General features: G+C 37.2%; 2 protein-coding genes across 5 annotated transcripts; one reads left to right on the top strand and one right to left on the bottom strand.

The window, feature by feature from the left end:
* Positions 1 to 875: 875 nt before the first annotated feature.
* Positions 876 to 10,072, bottom strand: LOC103338674 (Protein kinase superfamily protein). 2 transcript variants are annotated; one of them, XR_016121897.1, is made up of 17 exons: positions 9,096 to 10,051; positions 8,460 to 8,524; positions 8,165 to 8,347; positions 6,694 to 8,070; positions 6,036 to 6,208; positions 5,592 to 5,829; positions 4,887 to 4,979; positions 4,664 to 4,804; positions 4,478 to 4,570; positions 3,764 to 3,995; positions 3,307 to 3,392; positions 3,071 to 3,156; positions 2,357 to 2,408; positions 2,204 to 2,260; positions 1,932 to 2,105; positions 1,741 to 1,818; positions 876 to 1,334 (listed from the first exon to the last, which is right to left on the bottom strand). XR_016121897.1 is itself a non-coding variant. In XM_008241903.2 (17 exons), the coding sequence occupies exons 1-17, from the start codon at positions 9,832 to 9,834 to the stop codon at positions 1,251 to 1,253; spliced, it is 3,924 nt and encodes a 1,307-aa protein (XP_008240125.2). In that variant the 5' UTR covers positions 9,835 to 10,072; the 3' UTR covers positions 876 to 1,250. The 2 variants fall into 2 exon arrangements, 1 of the variants encoding a protein (XP_008240125.2); XM_008241903.2 differs by having other exon boundaries at positions 3,791 to 3,995; positions 9,096 to 10,072.
* Positions 10,073 to 14,098: 4,026 nt separating this feature from the next.
* On the top strand, positions 14,099 to 18,026 carry JAZ3 (jasmonate-zim-domain protein 3). 3 transcript variants are annotated; one of them, XM_008241906.3, is made up of 7 exons: positions 14,099 to 14,606; positions 15,903 to 16,093; positions 16,450 to 16,652; positions 16,775 to 16,865; positions 16,949 to 17,285; positions 17,426 to 17,486; positions 17,604 to 18,026. In XM_008241906.3, exons 1-7 carry the CDS (start codon positions 14,522 to 14,524, stop codon positions 17,725 to 17,727), a joined length of 1,092 nt encoding a protein of 363 aa, XP_008240128.1. In that variant the 5' UTR covers positions 14,099 to 14,521; the 3' UTR covers positions 17,728 to 18,026. The 3 variants fall into 3 exon arrangements, with proteins under 3 accessions (XP_008240128.1, XP_008240126.1, XP_008240127.1); XM_008241904.3 differs by having other exon boundaries at positions 14,247 to 14,606; positions 16,384 to 16,652; XM_008241905.3 differs by having other exon boundaries at positions 14,253 to 14,606; positions 16,447 to 16,652.
* Positions 18,027 to 18,546: the final 520 nt, after the last annotated feature.

The raw sequence follows: 18,546 nt of genomic DNA, 5'->3' as shown, positions 1-18,546 counted from the left end.
TTTTATTCAAAATTGAAACGGTTCTTTCTTTTCTGGGCCAGAAAGAATACCAGAGCTTTGGTTATACTTATGCACAATACAAAATTTGGCAGTCCCACTCTCCATGCACAAGTGGCCTAAACAGTCATTCATGATGAACCTGTTTTCTTTCTCTTTTTAAAAATAAAATAAAAAATCAATCACTGAATTTCATTAAGCAGGCACATGTCCAACAAACCAGTCATCATCAAAACCTTGACCAAAAGCAAATTTCAAATTAAATTGTTGCGGTTCAAGTCTACCAAAACTTTTCCCCAGAAAACTTATTAGTCATACTTTCGATCAATTGGTAATAATAATTTGGCCTATTTTCAATGAAAATATCCCATCCAGAAATCATTTGGGAGCAGTTCATCTAGTCTATTTCGAGATGAGTTTTTAAAGACTACTAGTCTAGAATGCACACAATTAGAAAATCCAGATTATATTTTCAGTGTCTTTTTTATATCTAAAATCACGATTAATATTGCAAAGGGCTTGCAACTCAAATGGTTAAAAGCATTTTGCTCGATGCTTGCTCAAGCTCCAAAACCCTTAACGAAGGCTCAGTGCGCACCCACAGCACAAAGGATCGAAATTTGGATCCTATCTCTGCGTGTGTTAAGTGTTTGAAAAGAAAGATTTTCAAAAGATGACTTTCCACCTTATATAACTTGCACTTGAAAAACACCGTACATATGATTTTCCAACATCTTATATAACTTGCAATTGAAAACCACTGTACATGGGGTCAAAATTTTGAGTAAAAGAAGTTAAAAGTTACATGGTGCGATTGGAACAGAAAGGGATGGGATGGAGATGTTTTCACATTGCCATGGAGAAACCAACAGTTCAGCTTATGACAAAGATAATCGGCTATATTAATTAGGTTACGTCAAAGTCATCAAGATACAAAAGACTACTACTCTGAAGGTGAAATTGACGCCGCCACGGTGCGAACACACGTTACCTATATGAAGAAAGCGCACATCCAAAACTAGTTTCAGCATTTTGAGTTTTCTGATTTCTTCCATCTCTGCAAGTGCAAATTCATCACTCAAATTGCTTAACTGCACATACTATAAAAGCAAAAAATGATAACCACAAATTTTGAAGCTCATATATGTACAGGGTATACAAAACAACAAAGAGGTGATTAGGCCCCAAAAATACGCCCAAATCAATTGAGTGCCAAAACCCCAACCCCAGCTTTTGAAAGTAGGAGCAAGTTGCTATCCACTGGGATTCCCTGATGGATCATCCTTAAAACCCTTTGAAAGCAGATCATAGTTGATTGATGCAAGCTGGGAGAGATTCTGAACCACAATCAAAAGAACAACTAGTAAGATAGGTTTCAAAAGAAAAAAAAAAAATAGATCCATGCAAAGTAGTAGGAAAACCAAATCAGCAAAACATGAAAGAGAGAGTAAACCAGAAAAAAAAAATTTCAAATAAAAAGCAAAGATAACTTCAATTACACGGAAATGCCCTTTTTTTTAATGACCAAGGAAGGGCTATCATTCAACATAGAATAAACAGTGCTCAACTTGCATCTCAACACACCCTATGCATGAAGACTTTAGAACAGTAAAGGTTCACATTCTATAAAAGTCAACAATAAAAGATTAGAGATAAAATCAAACCCAATGACAATATACGCACCCTGAGTGGTCATTTTAGAGATAATAAAATAAAATAACCACCTTGAAAGTTGAGAAATACCTTAAATGAGAAATTACTGAAAGAGTAATTGATGGAAGAGCCAGACTCGAACTCTGTGAGGCCCCCGCATTCGTCACCCTGTCAATGAACGATTGCCCAAGATCACGTCAGTGCATCAAATTATATGTAACTACGGTACAAAATCTATTCTCATTGTTTGTTAAACGCGTTAGTTTCTGGGAATCATGTACCACTTCCTCATGACGGTTGCTCAAGCAACTGCTGCAGCCACTTAGGCTATCAGAATCACTGGAATCGTCAAGTTCACTAGTTGGATAAACATGTTCATCTGAAGGATTCCATGAGTAACGACTGGTGAAGTAACTGGTATCCAGTGCACTCTCTGAGGTGGGAACAAACGCAGCCTGCAAGAAGTGAAGTCATGACAAAGTGGTGTCAATCTAACCGAAGATGAAAAATCTGCATCATCATGTTTATGATTTATGACTATGATGTGTCACACCTTCTGCCTGGCAAGTGTGTCCCAGTTGATATCTTTAAAGAATGGATGCTGCTTCACCTGTATCATAAATTGGAGTGCCCTTAGTTTATCTAAGAGGTTTTGAAGATCAGGCACTAAAAAAAAAATGAAACTCAAATAAAAACTCAGAAATACCTCTGATGCTCCTCTAGCTCCAAGTCTCTGATTAGGATCTTCTGTCAATAACCTAGAAACTAGTTGTATCAGCATCAACTAGACAAACATTTTAGCTAGATACTTTCACCAGACCTTCACATGGCATTTCATAAGGAAATTTATTCCATTTTAAAAGTTTAAATAAGAAAAAAGAAAAACTATATGTACATACATAAAGATATACATAAAACTGGCGAACATGTGCTGATGCATTTCCACGTTTGAGAATTTATTTGGTGAACTTGTGCAGGAAAATAATGCAGCCTTACTGAGTGAATATTCATAAAATGATGGACCTTAAACTGGAAATCAGACTAAATCTAAGATCAGTTTTCAAGGCTACACCTCATAAAAAAAAAATTCACAAATTTGATGCAAAATGGTATTCAAAGTTCAGACTTTCTGTGGACTGAAGCTATAGTTGACAGGCTCATAACTTGAAGTAGAACTATAGAGAAGTTCAAGAATGTTATCATCAGTATTTTAAAACTAGACCATAATATTGCAACCAATTGGCTAATGGACGGGTCTTAATTCCAGTCTGCTACATCCCTCTGATAGTTTTTGGTCAACACACAGATTGACCAATGGTCAACTTCCATGGAGTTCAATGGAAACACATATTTCCATCCCTCCTTAGCTTAGCAATAACAAAACATATCTTTTAAAGCAACAACATAATGATTCACTTACTGATCAATAAGATCCCGTGCTTCGGGGCTCATCTCTCCAGGCCGAGGCCAAGGTATGTTACGGTTGAGAATATTGTCAAATATAGTCTTCAAGAAAACAAACGAAAAAAGGTTAAAACAGCCGCCACAGAGTTAGAACTCAATCAAACCACGAAATCACAACTTTCTGCCTTACAAAAAGCAAACACAAAGCCCATGCATTATAATTATAACATATTTTAGAAGCAAGGTATTAACCTGAGGATGCTCTGCATTGAAGGGTGGAATACCAACGATCAATTCAAATAAAATGACACCAACTGACCACCAATCTGCAGTTGCACCTGTGGACCATAGAACAGTAGCAGCTTGTTAATCTTATCACGGAATTAACTGACCCCCAATAAGGGAAACAGAAAGCTGTTTGGAAAAAACACGAGCATAATGGATGTGCCCTTAAATACTGAATTAGGGATAAACCAAATAAGAGAACAGCTAGATGTTTGGGAGAAGGGATAAAACAAGAGCATTATGGTTGGCTCCCCTTAAATCCTTGATTCAGCTTCCATGACAGACTAACCAGTACTAATAAATAATGATTTAAATATTCTATCACATAGCTGAACATTTTTTTCTAATTAATATTTCTTTGTTGATGTTGAAGGTTAACCTAAAGTTGAAGAGTTCAAAGACAAAATAAAGAAAATAATAGCACCTTAAACTTAGAAAAGGCTATACGAACCATGTCCTGTTCCTAAAAGTATCTCCGGTGCCAAATAGTCAGGTGTACCGACAGCAGAACGTTTCTTTCGGCTTTCTCGCTGTTGCTCAGACAGAGATAATTCGTGTTCATCTTCTCCGAGTAGGGATGTGCTACTAACTGCTGGACCAGATAAATCATCAGTGCTGTTGATGAGACCAACCTTTGAAAGCCCAAAGTCTGTCAACTGCTCAGATGGAATACGAAAAGTTAAATCTTTGGGGAGAGGGGTGGTGAAAGGCGATAACAATCCACATCCATAACTCCTAATTAACTGCTGCACAATTTGAATATTTTCCAACCCACAAACTACTGACATTATGTACTTTTGAAGTAAAGAAAGAAAATTGTTGAGTACAATCTCACATGCGCATATGGAAATGCTAGTTCTCTAAATCTAATGTGAAATATTTGAAAATGGTACAATAAGTTTCATTTATCTTGAACCCAAAATATGCATATAACTAAAGCTGAACCATGTTTTACCAATCACCAGCTCTATTAGAGATGGATGTTCAAATTTCACTATCCTATTTCAACTGGAAAACCCGACTATATTAGAACTACTACTGTATTGGCACTGAAATTTCCACCCCAGGCATCGATCAAAAATGGCAACAAAACAAGGAAAAATAATAATAAAGATATATAAATTAAATAAATAGATACCTTAACATGGCCGTCATGAGCAATTAACAAATTGTCAGGCTTCAAATCACGATGAACCACACGAAGCGAATGTAAATATTCTAAAGCAAGCACCTGCAAAATCAAACATAGATAAACAGGACGTCAGATTAAAACTTGCACCGCAATGTCAGCAAATATATTTCTGAAGAAGATGCAAGCCCATACCACTTCAGCTATATATACACGAGCAACCTCCTCGTCTAAGCAGCCTAAATTTCTCAACAATGAGTATAGATCTCCTCCATTCAAATACTCCATCACAAGATACAAGTTTTCACGACAAGTAAAAGAATAGAAGAAGCGAACCTGATACAGTTCAAGTTCTCGTTAGAATGAAACAAATGTTTCTCAACGCAAGGTAAAACACTTTGCTAGAACACCTGCTCACCACAAAAGGATTGCGGACAGAAATCAAGATGTCACGTTCTGCTAATATGCTTTCAACAGCATTCTTACGGATCATATCAGCCTTTTTAAGAACCTGTTACAAACGGTACACTAAGAGTGAACAAATCCTCTTCTTGAAAGACATGACAAAAGCAACCCCAAACAAAAAAAGAATTATCTGTTTTTGGGGTGCGGGTGGGGAGGGAAAGATTAAATTTTATTAAGACAGAAAAGAAAGACAAATAAGGTGTCCGTCCAAAGTAACATCCTTTTCATCAAGTATGGTACTTATTACAAAAATGTGGATACAGCTTCTGACCAAAATTAAAAACTGTATACTGCTTTAAACTGACCTATACTATTCCACAGAATCTTCCACGAGTTCAAAGGAAAAAAAATACATAGATAGAAAGGGGAGAGGGAAGCTATCCAAATAAATAGCAGACGACTGGATGTAAATTAGTAAGCCTTTATCTACTTTTCTGGTGAAGTCTAGTGAGATAAAATTCCACCTTCTGAAGCATGTAAATAAAGAAAAATATAGGCAGTAAAAAATTGAGCATAAAATGAATAAATCACAGAAAATAACTAAAAGCAAAAACTTGGTCATGGAAAATGATATTGAAGACATAACAGGAAGCTTAATCAAACTAACAGAGAAATAGAGCAACAAGATAAGCCAAAAATCACGTGTAATTATACGTACCTTAATCGCGAAAAGATCCCCTGTTGTTCTCTTTTTAGCCAAGAAAACTCGTCCAAAAGCCCCACGACTTATCGGTTTGATAATCTCAAAGTCATCTATAGACGTCCGGTCCTTGGAAAAATGTATAGGGCTTGTACGAACCACATCATCTTCTAGAGGAGCTTCTTCATCAATTACAGTACTCGTTATATCAACCTTTTCATCTTCCACTAACTCACAAAGCTGCAAATACTTTTCCCTAGAGTATCAACATTACCACATTGTAAAATTAATTAAAAAAAGGAACTGCAAAAGTTGCACTTAGTTTTCAAGATTTCCCAATTAAGTGTTTAAAAAGACTTTCCATGAGAAATATAGATACCATAGTTCAAGGTATATTAATGAACACTTTAGTTGAAGGCTTGAAGCTTGTAAAAACCAAGAAACATAGCAGCAAGTACCCACCGGATCAGCTTCTCAATGCGTGCCCCAAATGTTTCCACAGTAAGTGCATCAAACTTTCTGCGGTCAATAACAACTCTCAAGTCTTCAAGACAAGTCAGTAGATACGGCATGGAGCGATCATCATCCAAAGGTGTATTTGCTACACAACGGGAAATATCAGATAGTTCATTCATCTGCATCAACCAAATGGAGTTATCTTTAATAGCATTAACAAAAATAAGACTTTGATACAAAATTGGGTATCAGTAAGCACAGCACCAAGGCCAGAGAGACACATGCTAAAATAACATCCAAGTCTCAAGCTACTTTGAAGCATATATCACTTCTTCAGTTTTCTATGGATGGTACATTGCACACCTGACATATGTAGAGACACACATGTATGTATACATCCCCACTTCATCATGTGCAGACACACAATCTGGAGAAGCTGGTGCGCAATAGTTGAGGTAATTAATTTTCATCTTCCTAAAATATTAGGACTTGGAGAAGACAGTAAGATGTTTCCGTTGCATGTTGAATTTGACAATGATGATAGCTCATGTTTTAAATTGATATTCACATGTCATTTCACTAAATCCCAAGTATCATGAGCATGTTCTGGGCCAACCCCCAGAGCAAAGAAGTATTCATAAAATAAAATAGAGAAATGAGATACCTGAGGAAGATCATCTTGCTCAGAGAAAGAAGCCTTGCCTGCAAGGAGCAAGTCAATCTGACTGGCCCTTGGTGTCAATAACGGAGACCTAGGAGTCATGCTTCCTGCAGATGATGTTGTCATTCCTTGATCAGACTTTGGACCAAAACGAGTTCTACATGACATGGAAGGTAGACCTTTCAGATCATCCATAAAAGCTGAATTATCAGCTTCAGGAAAACAATCAAGCATGTCTTCAGAGCCTCTGTGGGACCAGTCACTCAGTTTTGGAGATAGAACGTCAGATTCTTCAGTCACACTCGAATTAGATACTTTGGCAACATCTGGACTTCCTACGCCATGCTGGCTATCCTTTTGAGCAAAGGACTCCATCATTTTTTCAAGGGTTTCAGAAATTCTGACAAGACGCTCGTTGACACTTATACCCTTCTGATCACATCGATCAGCAATCGCACAAATTCTTGAATGGTCTTCCACATTCGCAGTTGGAACCTCCTCCTCACAGATACGACAAATCATAGAACTCTCGTCAGATACATTCTGTAGATTTCCCCAACCCCAAGAAGGTTTGTGTTGGTGCTTGGAAGAATGTTCATGAGAATCCTTGGCAGAAGGCTCAGGCGGCTTCACAGTAGTCGAATCAATGTCAGAAGTCCCTCTCCTGTTGTCTGAAGCTTTCAAAAGTTCAATCTTACCATCACTCTGGTCCTTCAATTCGGCATTTTCTTTCATGCTTTTTCCAACCGGATACGGAAATTTTTTCCAAGATGTCATCCGGTCCCTACTAGCAGGAGAGTCCAAATTCTTAGAGGGTTGATCGGCAGGAGGTGAAAATAAATTTCCTGGTTGTATAACATGGTCTCTCTTCCATTCCATGCCGCTTTGCTCCTGACTGTAAGATTTCCTAGCTGAAGATGCTTTAGAGACCTTATTAACAGTTGAACTCTTTGGATCCTTTGCCAGACCTGGAGGAATTCTTTTATCTGCAGAGCACAGAATTCTTGATTGACGAAGCTGGAAAACTTGTTCATCCTCAGCCAATCCGCTTTCCTTGTGGAACTGCAGCAACCTAGTACACCTTGTGAGTATGAAAAGCATTCGAGTGTGAAGCTGCTTCAGCATACCCGGAGGAAGTTCTTGGCGTCTATCATCCAATTCCTGAACTATGCCTTCACACTGAAGCCAAAACTCTCCAGATGATGTCATTGCACAACTTCGAGCCAAAACCAACAAATCCTCAAGGGTTTCCTGCCACTCTGGATGATTATCTGCATTTTTCTCAAGAATTCCAACTAAATCTGCTGCAAATATAGCCAGATCAGAGTTCACTTCTTCCTTTGCTTTGTCAAACTTTGCCCGAATGACAACCAAGATTTCCTGCATATTAGAAACATTATTACAAAAAGGCCAAACTTCCTAGTTCAGATTCATCTCCGCATAAAAATATAATACAAGAGGAAGACATAAGTACCTCTAGGTTGTTCAAGCCTCGAGGCTTCCAAAATGGGAAAGGTCGTACACCTTTTGAATTCAGTTCATGGGAAAAACTTTTTATATCGGCAGGAAACCTCTTTCTGGGTGCACTCGTTAAACGGAGTATTGCTTGAAAGCGAGGAGATTCGGACTCCTTGGGATTTTCACAATCATATGCAGTCTATTGAAGTAAAATATCAATCACAAACACATTACAACAGGATATAATATAATATGGAACAGCTAGAAACAATAAAATACAGGAGAATAAATAAAATTAATTTTACTAGTACCTCTGGTGTACATACATCCGAACTTCTTAAGCCTCCAGAGTGACCCCAGGATGATGTGTTTCTCCCTGTTAAGGATGATTGAGGTATCAAAAGCCATTACAGGGGAAAAACATAACAGGCATCCCACTCATTATTGAAAAATGAAGGTGTACAAAAATTTCAGTGATTTTCATAAAAGACCAAATGCATTCTAGTATCAATTCATGAAGAATGAAGGTCACTACACATAACCACACATATGGTCCATGTTTTCTTAAGCTTACACTAATTGTTGGGAAGAACAATGGATCAATACGTTAAGCTCTATTCCTCTTGTGGAAGGGGGCGCCTACTTGAACAGGTGCCATGCTTCACCCATTACACCATTGCAAGTTAAACTAGCCGTCATGTTTGTCTACTGTACTATACTTGATTGCTTGACAAAAAATTTCAAGACCATGTGACTCCTAAGCTCAAAATACTACCATTTTCTAGCTAAAATAAATTTACAAACATTTACTAGTTTTATTTGGAGGTTAACACGTCTCATCTCTAAGCTTAAAACACGACCAAGAGCCTTAACCACACCTCAGGACATAAACTAAATTAGCACAACTTATAAAACAGCAAGCATTGCATAATTGTTCAAAATCATACCAGCTTCCGCTGAGGATTCGCCGCCGTTCTGTAGCCGCGACGGTGCCAGCATGTTGGGGCTCTGGTCTCTCGAAGGCACGCTACCAGTTGACATAGCATCCGAATTACTGCCATTATCAACCCAACTCCCACTTGCCAAATTCTCATTGAACCCAATCCTACTCTGGCTCCCAGCCTCCTTCTTCTTCCCCCCACTTCCCGACCCTAAACTCCCATCGCCGACAGCGCCCGGTCTGGACAAATTACTCGAACCCAGAGACGATCCTTTGTCGCCCCTAAACCCAAAAAAGCTCTCCTGCGGCAACGGCCCCGATCTCGTCTTTATTCTATTCAACCCGAGAGACGAAGCCAGAATGGGAGACACCGAAGCTGCTGGCTCCGCCGCTGCCGCCGCCGCCGCCGATGCCGATGTAGACGACTTCTTCGGAGTCGAAGTCGCGGCAGTTGAGCCGGACTTTGACGGCGTTTTAAGCTGAGCTTGACTCTCTTTGCCCTTGATCTCCTTCTTCTTTGACCCGTCTTTGACTAGCGTTTGGCGACTCGCACTACCAATACCGAAGGCTCCACCGGAACTGGTAGTCGGGCCTTGCGGGGCGTCTTTGGATGCGGATTTGGATTTCTTCTTATCGGATCTGATCGGGGAGTTGGAACCCAAAGATCGCGGGCTGTTGTTAGAGCCATCGGGACTGTTGGAGGAGTCAGATTTCTTGGAGGAGAAGAACCTCCCCTTGAACACCATTGTGACCGTTTCTATAGGTGTGTAAGAAACACAGAGAGAGATTTGTAAGGCTTGTGAAATTGATGCAGCCCTAGCATGGAAGCATAGGGCTGCTTTTAGAGAGAGAGAGAAGGTAAAGTTGTTGGAAGTTCGGAAATGGATATCGATAATTTGAATGTAAGAGAAGAAAGGGGTTGAAGCTGCAACGAAGAGAATGTGACTCGAGTCGAAACCCGTGGATATAGAGCCTTAAATGCGTCCCCGAGTCATAACATCGAATCCTAATTTCAAACTTAATTAAAACGTTAACAGCATACTCTAATTTTGTGGGGTTTTTCTTTTTCCAGTTTGAAATTTATTTTTTCAAATAAAGTATGTTACTCCTACAATTAATGGTCTATGTATATTCCCAGTGTGTGTATTTAGAGTATCTGATGGTTAGGATCAATGCAATTTTATTACATAAAATTGAATTAAAATAGTAAAATTTTACTTGCAATGATGTGATTTAGTTCATTGTAATAGATGCAATTATAATAGAGGGTGCTATATAATGAACCTGCTAACCCTGTGACCCACATGCCAATAAAAAATGAAAAAAAAATCCAGCAATTAATGCACTATGTTGTTAAGGTATCCGCAATGGTTGTTTAATAGTTTAATGCAATAGAAAAATACATCAATTAAAATAATTTTTTTCAAATATATTCAAAATTGTTCTCTTTTTAAAGATCTATTTGAGAATATTGCTATGGTACAATTTTTAGTGTTATTAAATTTATCCCTCTTATTTCATTTGAGTATGTAAAAAAAAAATGTAAGTTTATATAACTATTGGTCTGAAGCTATTGAACGGTACCATTGCAAGTAAAACTGCAATTCAGTTCAATAGATGCCAAAAAATATCAAATTATTAAACTAATGCATTGAACTATTGAACAACCATTGCATATGCTCTTATGGTCACCATATAGCATCAGTTAATGGCTAGATATGTAGATATGCACACGTAGACAACTTATTCTACAATTTCTAAAATCTATCATGTTAAGACAACTTATTATGGTGTTTCTCTCTCTCTCTCTCTCTCTCTCACACACACACACACACACACACACACATATCAATATGCAATGGGGATTTTGAATCTGTCACCAAGTCAAGGCCTTTTTTCACTGGAATAGATCCCGTTGACACGATTTTCTTAAGTAACATGTTTGTTTGGATGGTCTATTTATTTTCATAAAATAGTTCTAACTCCTAAGTAGGTTTTGCAGCATAGTTTCAAAGTTTCAAACTAGATATTGACGGCCAGAAGAACAAGAAAGGAAAACTACATATAACGGACTAGAGAATGGCTATGTATTTTAGAATGAAAAAGAAGTCAAAATCATGTTTGATAGGATGTACGAGTTATGGTCAAACTTTCATAGCTATCAGCTAATATTAGATCCAAATACATAGCACGTGTCATTAGAAAAAGAAGACTAGATCGAGTATTGAAGAAAACAAATGAACATGTAGTCCTAAGTGCCCAATAAATTTAGGGTTTGGGTTAAAGGTTTGAGAATGGTTTTGGAACAAGTTCAGATGAGTTTGGAAGCTAAGGATGTTCCAAACCCTAAATGTCAAGTGTCGAACCAAACAACCTATCTTCCAAATTTATTCCAAAATCGTTCACAATCCTCGAACCCTAACCCTAAACCTACTATAGGAATTGGAAACCCAATGGGAGGAAATCTAACGCTTCATTTTCTTAGGTTAGTCTTGGATCCAATTTTAATATTGCGTTTCAATTGCCTATTAGGTGTGGATGAAAGTCAACACTTGTGATTTTTTTATTTTTTATTTTGTTGGAATAGATACTTTATTAAAATAATAAGCACCATAAAGGTGTATATAACTTAGCACTGAAAACAGTCAATACTATCTAAAACCCAAATATGAGAGAGAGGAACAAATGCTAAGCCCGAGTTAGCACGTGATTAACATTCTAAACAAAGGCCCATTTAACAACGAGTTGGGCTAAATTTACCCATTTGCAATCTCCATCATTCCTAGCCCTCCTTTTACCGGACCTAGGTTTTTCTTAATAGGAATTGTGGTGGATGTATCCATTAGGTTGGGTCGGCCTATTTTTGTCCAGGCGTGGTACAGGTCGGGTGAATTGGGCTGCGTGGGCCATGAGACATGGTCCAAGACTTCAAGAATATAATATCAAGATTATCATTTCATTTTTCTTAATTATTCTTCTTGTTTAAAAAAATAATAATAATAAGAGAGAGAGAAATACCAGTCCAACTCTCTCTCAATTTAAAATAAATGAACCAATTATTAATCCGTTGGACAATAGGTTAAAGCGAAAGACTCACTCACCATGGATTTTCTAAGCTAATTATTATTTGGGAGTTTAACTAAAACACCAAAAATGAGGGTTGAAATTATAAAAAAACCCAAGCACTATTTAAACATATAAACACACCCAAAATCCATCATTACACACACTCAAAACTCATTTATAAACACACCAAAAAAGTTGACTTTGGGGTTGATTTTGGGTGTGTTTCTATGTTTAAATAGTGCTTTGGTTTTTTTATAAATACATGTCTAGAATTGGGTTTATTTATAAATTTGTATTATTATTTTTAGGCACAAGTCGACATGTCGACATGCAGAATGCGTACCTTCTTCAACCCCCTTTTTTATATCATTAATTATATTAATTGTCAAAAAAAAGGACACAAGATTCCATGTTACCATTGGTGGAGAGTCCGATTAAATATGTTGGTTAAAAGATTAGATTTTTATAATGCAATGAAAGGACAAATGTGTTCCACAAGTAGCTATTTCATAGAATATAGCGTTTGGCTTTTTTCTCGTGCCATCATCCACATGCCCACCTTTATATAATGCACAATATTAATATAATGCGATTCACAAAGTGTGTCAATTTAGGACCACATGAAAAGGATCGAATTATGAGAGAAAGAGACACGTATGTGTTTATCCAAAACTTTAAAGTAATCTCGAAATATAAATATATGCATTCTTTCATGTTTGATATTGAATAAACAAAATTCTATTTGTTTTCTTTATGGCTAGGGTTTCTTTCTCGGTTAGTGATTTTTTTGTTGTTGTCAAAGTTATGATTTCATACACACAAGTATTATGGGATTTGAATTCAAAACCACTTGAAAGTATGCTTATTTGGAAGTGCTTTTGGATCAGCGAAAAGCACTTCTAAATGGGTGAAAGCGCTTCTGTCTTAAAAAAATGGTGTTTGACAAAAATTGCATAAGTGCTTTGGGTGAAATCCAAAAGCACTTTGAGTGGTTTTGGAAGAAGCACTTGAGAGGTGCTTTTTCTTAAAAGCGCTGCAGGATAAAAACAAGGGAAACACTTGTCTCTCTTCAATGAAACTTTTAAAATGCCAAACCCATATTTAATTTTTAAAATGCCAAAATAACATTCCTTTTTTTATTTTTTTATTTTTATATTTCCTATATTTATTATAATATCTTGAGATTCTTTACATTTTTTAAAGTGCTTTTAAAAGCGCTTTTACTGTGTCAGGCAAACACTCAACAAAATATCAAAAGCGCTTTTATATAGTATAAAAACACTTTTAAATGTGATATCCAAACAACAAACTACTTCTTTGTAAAAGCGCCTATGTCATAAGCACGACTAGCATAAGTGCTTCAAGAAAAAGCATTCCCAAACGAGCCCTAAAGAGATGAGCCAATTCAACAAACACCCTATTGATATTTGTTAGTCATCTTAATATCATCATCATTCCCGCCTTTCAAAAGATAACCATAGTGTCCACTGATAGGAGGTAAAAGAAAAGGAAAATTCTAAAATTTCATTATAATACGGCTGAAAATAAAAAATCATTGTAATGCCCAAACAAAAGTTCACACGTGGCCGTATGTGATTGCTCCTTCAAACTTAAATGCCGCATCGTTCCACTTGAGTTAGAAAAAACGTCATTTCCCTCTTTATCCTCTTTAGGGGAGAACTCTCGTATAACAGACATACCACTTTTTGCTATCCCAACCGATAACACAATGATATATATAATAATTTTTTCACATGTCATTATGTTATTAGTCCGAGATGGTAAAACAATGCTATTCAAGTAAGTTTTTTTTTCTCCTGAAGCTCACCCACATGGCCACATCTCACGAGCAGCCCACCCAATGTCATTTAAAAAGACAGAAAAATATTAAATTTTATAAAAAACAAGAGAAATTAAAACTTCATGGCACGTGTCGCGCACAGCGTCACTCGTCAATCCTAAACCAGCTGCGAGGCATCAAAGGCCCAAGTTCGGCGCCGCACGTGGTCTACAAGTGGCAACTCTCGGTCTCCGACCGGACTAGCCGGTCACCACCCCGCACAAAAAGACGATCTTTACAATCCGACGGACTAGGAAAGACAGAGAGAGGTCAGAGCTACTGGAAGTTGTCATTTAAGAGTCCTCAGCCAGCCATGTCATATGTGCTTCTCTTCTTTACTTGCTCTATGCTCTCATCTCCCTAGAGAAAAAGCAGCAGCTTTCTAGTATTGGAAGTTAAGGTTTTCGTTCTTGTTGGTTTCTGAGATTCAACGAAAAGAGCTCTTCCTTTTGCGGCGGTTGGGCTTCAAGGGTTTGGAAGTATATTTCTTGTTGTTGGCGTGTAATTTAGCTAAAAGATTGGAATTAATGGAGAGGGATTTTTTGGGTTTGAGTTCGAAGAATGGCAACCTGACTGTGAAAGAGGAGGCCAATGAAGAAGCCAAGAATTCAGGTTTGCTTTTATTGGTTTTGAGGATGAAATTCACTGCTTTGGAATTGGAATTTTGAGTTTTATTTTGTTTTCTTATCCCCCCAACTTTCCTGATCCTGATAAAAATAAAAAACATCATCTTGCTAAGTAAGGATAAACACTGATTTAAAGGAATAGCAGTGTTTTTTTTATCAGTTTATGGTAGATTTATACATAAAGGGTAAATTGGGGCAGCTGATTGCTGTGTAACTGTGTTGACTTGTGGAGTTATACTGTATTCATAGGAACATAACATGGGGTTTAGTTGTCTTTAATTTTACACTATTTTTTGGTAACATACTACAATACAATGTGCCTTTTGTTTTTAGTTTTTTTAATAAAAAAATTTATGTTCAAATATTTTCTCCACATTTTAGATTGTTGGGTTAGGCAAGATAATGTATTTTTTACCTCACATGCCTATGACTCTATGACTCTAAGACTCTATGACTATATGAGATGTCATGTATTAAAGGAGCAATGTGTCACGTTGGCTCACATATTAAACAAGGCTAGGCAGGTGGTACAACATTTATAATTAAAAAAACTTATGCAATGAGAAATATTTATATTATAGTAGCCGAATTTAATAAAGCAATCTAATTGAACAATTCTTTTTTATTATTATTATTTTATAACATGGACTTGTGGAGTTCTGAATTTTATATTGTTCTCAAATCTGCTTTGGTGCATAGTTAGTTACTGCCTGGCCAGATGCTACCAACATTTATAATCAAATACCTGATATAAAAAAATGTAGACTCATCATAATACCTTACAGTGTATGGCTTCTTTCTTATCACAACACAAGCGTGCAGCACAAATGTTCTGAAGCTAGGATTTTAAATGTTCAGGGATTTTTCTACTTCTTTAAGGTCATTGGTTGTCATTTCTCTCTTCTTCATCTATTTAGAAAATAACGTAAGTTGACAATGTGCATTTTAGATATGGCTGTATTCACCTTGTCGTTTATAGTGATTTCTTTATTAAAGATTCTATGTGTTAATGCCTAAATGTATATATATATATATATTCATCTTAGTTTGACAGCTGTAATGAACATACGTACATGTTGAGAATATATATATTTACTATAACTACATTCCAAGAAAAATATGTTTCTTGTTGGCATCTATTGGCAGAGCCATTTTACCTAAAACTTACCATATTACTGTTTTATTTCTGAGGTACTTTGAGCAATCATCAACACAATGAAGAAATTGTTTGTTCAAAGTTCAAACAACTTGGTCTGATGATCCACTCTTATTGATTTTGCAGCGCTACCAAGAAGTTCAGGGATGCAGTGGTCATTTTCAAACAAGGTTTCTGCACTTCCACAATTCCTGTCTTTCAAGGCTCCCCAAGAAGGCGGGTCAAGAAAAACTGTTCATGATACATCTGCATTTATGACTATATCAACTGCTGATGCTTTTCACTTCAGCCAGAAGCCATTCTCTGGTGTTATCCAGGTATTTCTTCTCTTACTTTCAGAATCTCTTTTCCTTTTAAATCTTACTAACAAAGCTTTATTCTCAAAGAAGGTGAAATTATCTGAAATTATCCGTAACTTGGTCTGAGTATTTTGGACTTGAGAAAAGTATTCTTACTTATCTGTTTTACTGGAGAAACACAAGTGAAATTTGAATCCTTTTTTTGATTTAAAATTGTTTTGATGTAGGCTCCTTTTTAGTGCATATGTTTTGGTTCTGTATGACCTTGATTTGCCTACATCTTTTGCACATTTTTTTTTATTTTGTAGAAAAATTTCACTCTTGATAAGCAAGCTGGAAACCATTATGCAATGACAGTCTCTCCTGTGCAGCAGTATGATGCACATTCAGTGCATCACTCTCAAGACCAAAGGATTCCAATTGCTTTTAGCACTCCTCTTCTCCAATCCCATCCTCCTGTTGGGCAGAACATGGCTGGTTCTACCACAAAACTGCAACCACTTGGAGGAGTTCCAGTTGTGGCCCCTGTTTCTCTTCTTCCTTCTAAAAGTTCCCTAGTTGGTACCGCTGATCTCAGGTACTTTAAAATAGACCATTTTCATAGTATAACTGCTTTTTAGCGAATGAAATTGCGCAACATGTATTGAATCACAAGTATGGTTGAAGAATCCTAGAGGCTAAGTTGAGTTTCTAATGTAGGAATGCATCCAAATCTTCTGGGGCACCTGCTCAATTAACCATCTTTTATGCTGGTTCTGTGAATGTTTATGATGATATATCTCCTGAGAAGGTATCTTACATTTATTCGTCTGTTCACTACATTAGATTTTAGGTTGAACTTTTTGTTTATGATTTCTTTGTTTCTCTACTTAGGCCCAGGCTATTATGTTGCTGGCTGGAAATGGACCTTCGCCAACTCACTGTAAGGCACCTACCATAGCTCAAGTTCCGGCACCCATCCCTAGACCTTCCCCAGGCGATGGTGTTTTCAGGAACCAGGCCCATATTACATCTACAATCTCTGGGCTTCCAAGCCATCTTTCCGTGACGTCACATGCTAGTTCTCACTCTGGAGGAGCATTTAGCAGCACCAATGAATTAGCTATAGTGAAACCTGTAGGAACTTCAGCATCTCCTATTGACCACTCAGAGGCTTCTAAAGTAGTAGTCAGTTCAGTGGGATCTGCTATGACGAACCTGATTCCAGCAGGTATAGCTTTGCGTATTTTCTGTTATGTATGCTACTGCTACTGTTATATGGGGGATATATATGCACCTTTTGTTCTTTTTTCTCATTGAATTTGTAAAATAGCAGCTTGAATAAAAATCTATTCCTGTGTTTGCTTGCAGTACCAGTGCCTCAAGCACGCAAAGCATCCTTGGCTAGATTCTTTGAGAAGCGCAAGGAGAGGTAACTTTGAAGGGTTATTTCTCCCTCCAGTCTTTATGCTTATATTGACATACACAGATGCTGAGAAATTTATAACATCATTAATGCTTTGCTTATTGATTTTTTGTGTGCATGTAGGATGATGACCACATTGCCATACAATGTCAGCAAAAAATCTCCAGAGTGCAGCACACCTGGATCGGATGGTCTGAGTTTCTCTTTCAACTCTTCTGGTTCTTGCCCTCCTCAAGCTATAAATTAGCTCCTTACGGTGGGTGGCTGTAGCCGAAGGGAAGAAATAACGAAGTTTCCAACTGTCCTTCAGCGATGTTGGCACTGATCATTATTTGACAATTACTTCTTGTGCTTGTAGTTGTAAGATAAATTTTTTGACCTGAAGATTTAGACAAATATGATAGATAGATATATATAAATATGGTTCAAGTGTTGTAAAAATGATTGTTTTTACATCGGAAGCACAATTCTGATGATCATGTTTTTGTATTGATATGTTGTACCAATTGACATTAATGAAAGGGAACGCAATATTATTTTGCTTAAGTTGTGCATCTGCAATGCAGACCGTGGAATTCCATTTGCTCTTATGATTGGAGACTTGGGTTTGATCGTTTCAAGCAGAGTTTCATGTTGCAAAATATAACTTCAATAATTTTGACATCTATAATCTCTAAAATTTATATAGGCGCTGTCTTCTAGAGTGCTGCACGTCAGCCATCAAATTTTTGGACTGATACATGAACAACATTCGTTTTAGGTACAAATTAACAAAGACAATGAATTTACAACTTAATTGGTTACGAGTATTTATCCTATATCTGACTTTGATTTCCAATAATGCTTAGAGCAAGTCCACCTTTGCTTCAAAACCGGGCAAAAGGCAACCCAGGGGGGAAGGAAGCAGCTCCAGCACGCAAGGGCCAGACCTGGCAAGAGCTGGGTCCCACGAGCTCAGCAAGTCCACGGGCAAATTCACTGAGCGCTGCCGGTAAATCGATGCAATGTTGACGTCAAGAACCCAAAAAATGAAAAAAGGAAAAAAAATACCAAAAATTCCAGAATT

This window comes from Prunus mume, linkage group LG7, assembly GCF_029339155.1.
Source record: "Prunus mume cultivar Tortuosa linkage group LG7, ASM2933915v1, whole genome shotgun sequence".
In the NCBI taxonomy this organism is placed as follows: domain Eukaryota; kingdom Viridiplantae; phylum Streptophyta; class Magnoliopsida; order Rosales; family Rosaceae; genus Prunus; species Prunus mume.
This window is presented reverse-complemented; position numbering and strand designations above follow the sequence as displayed.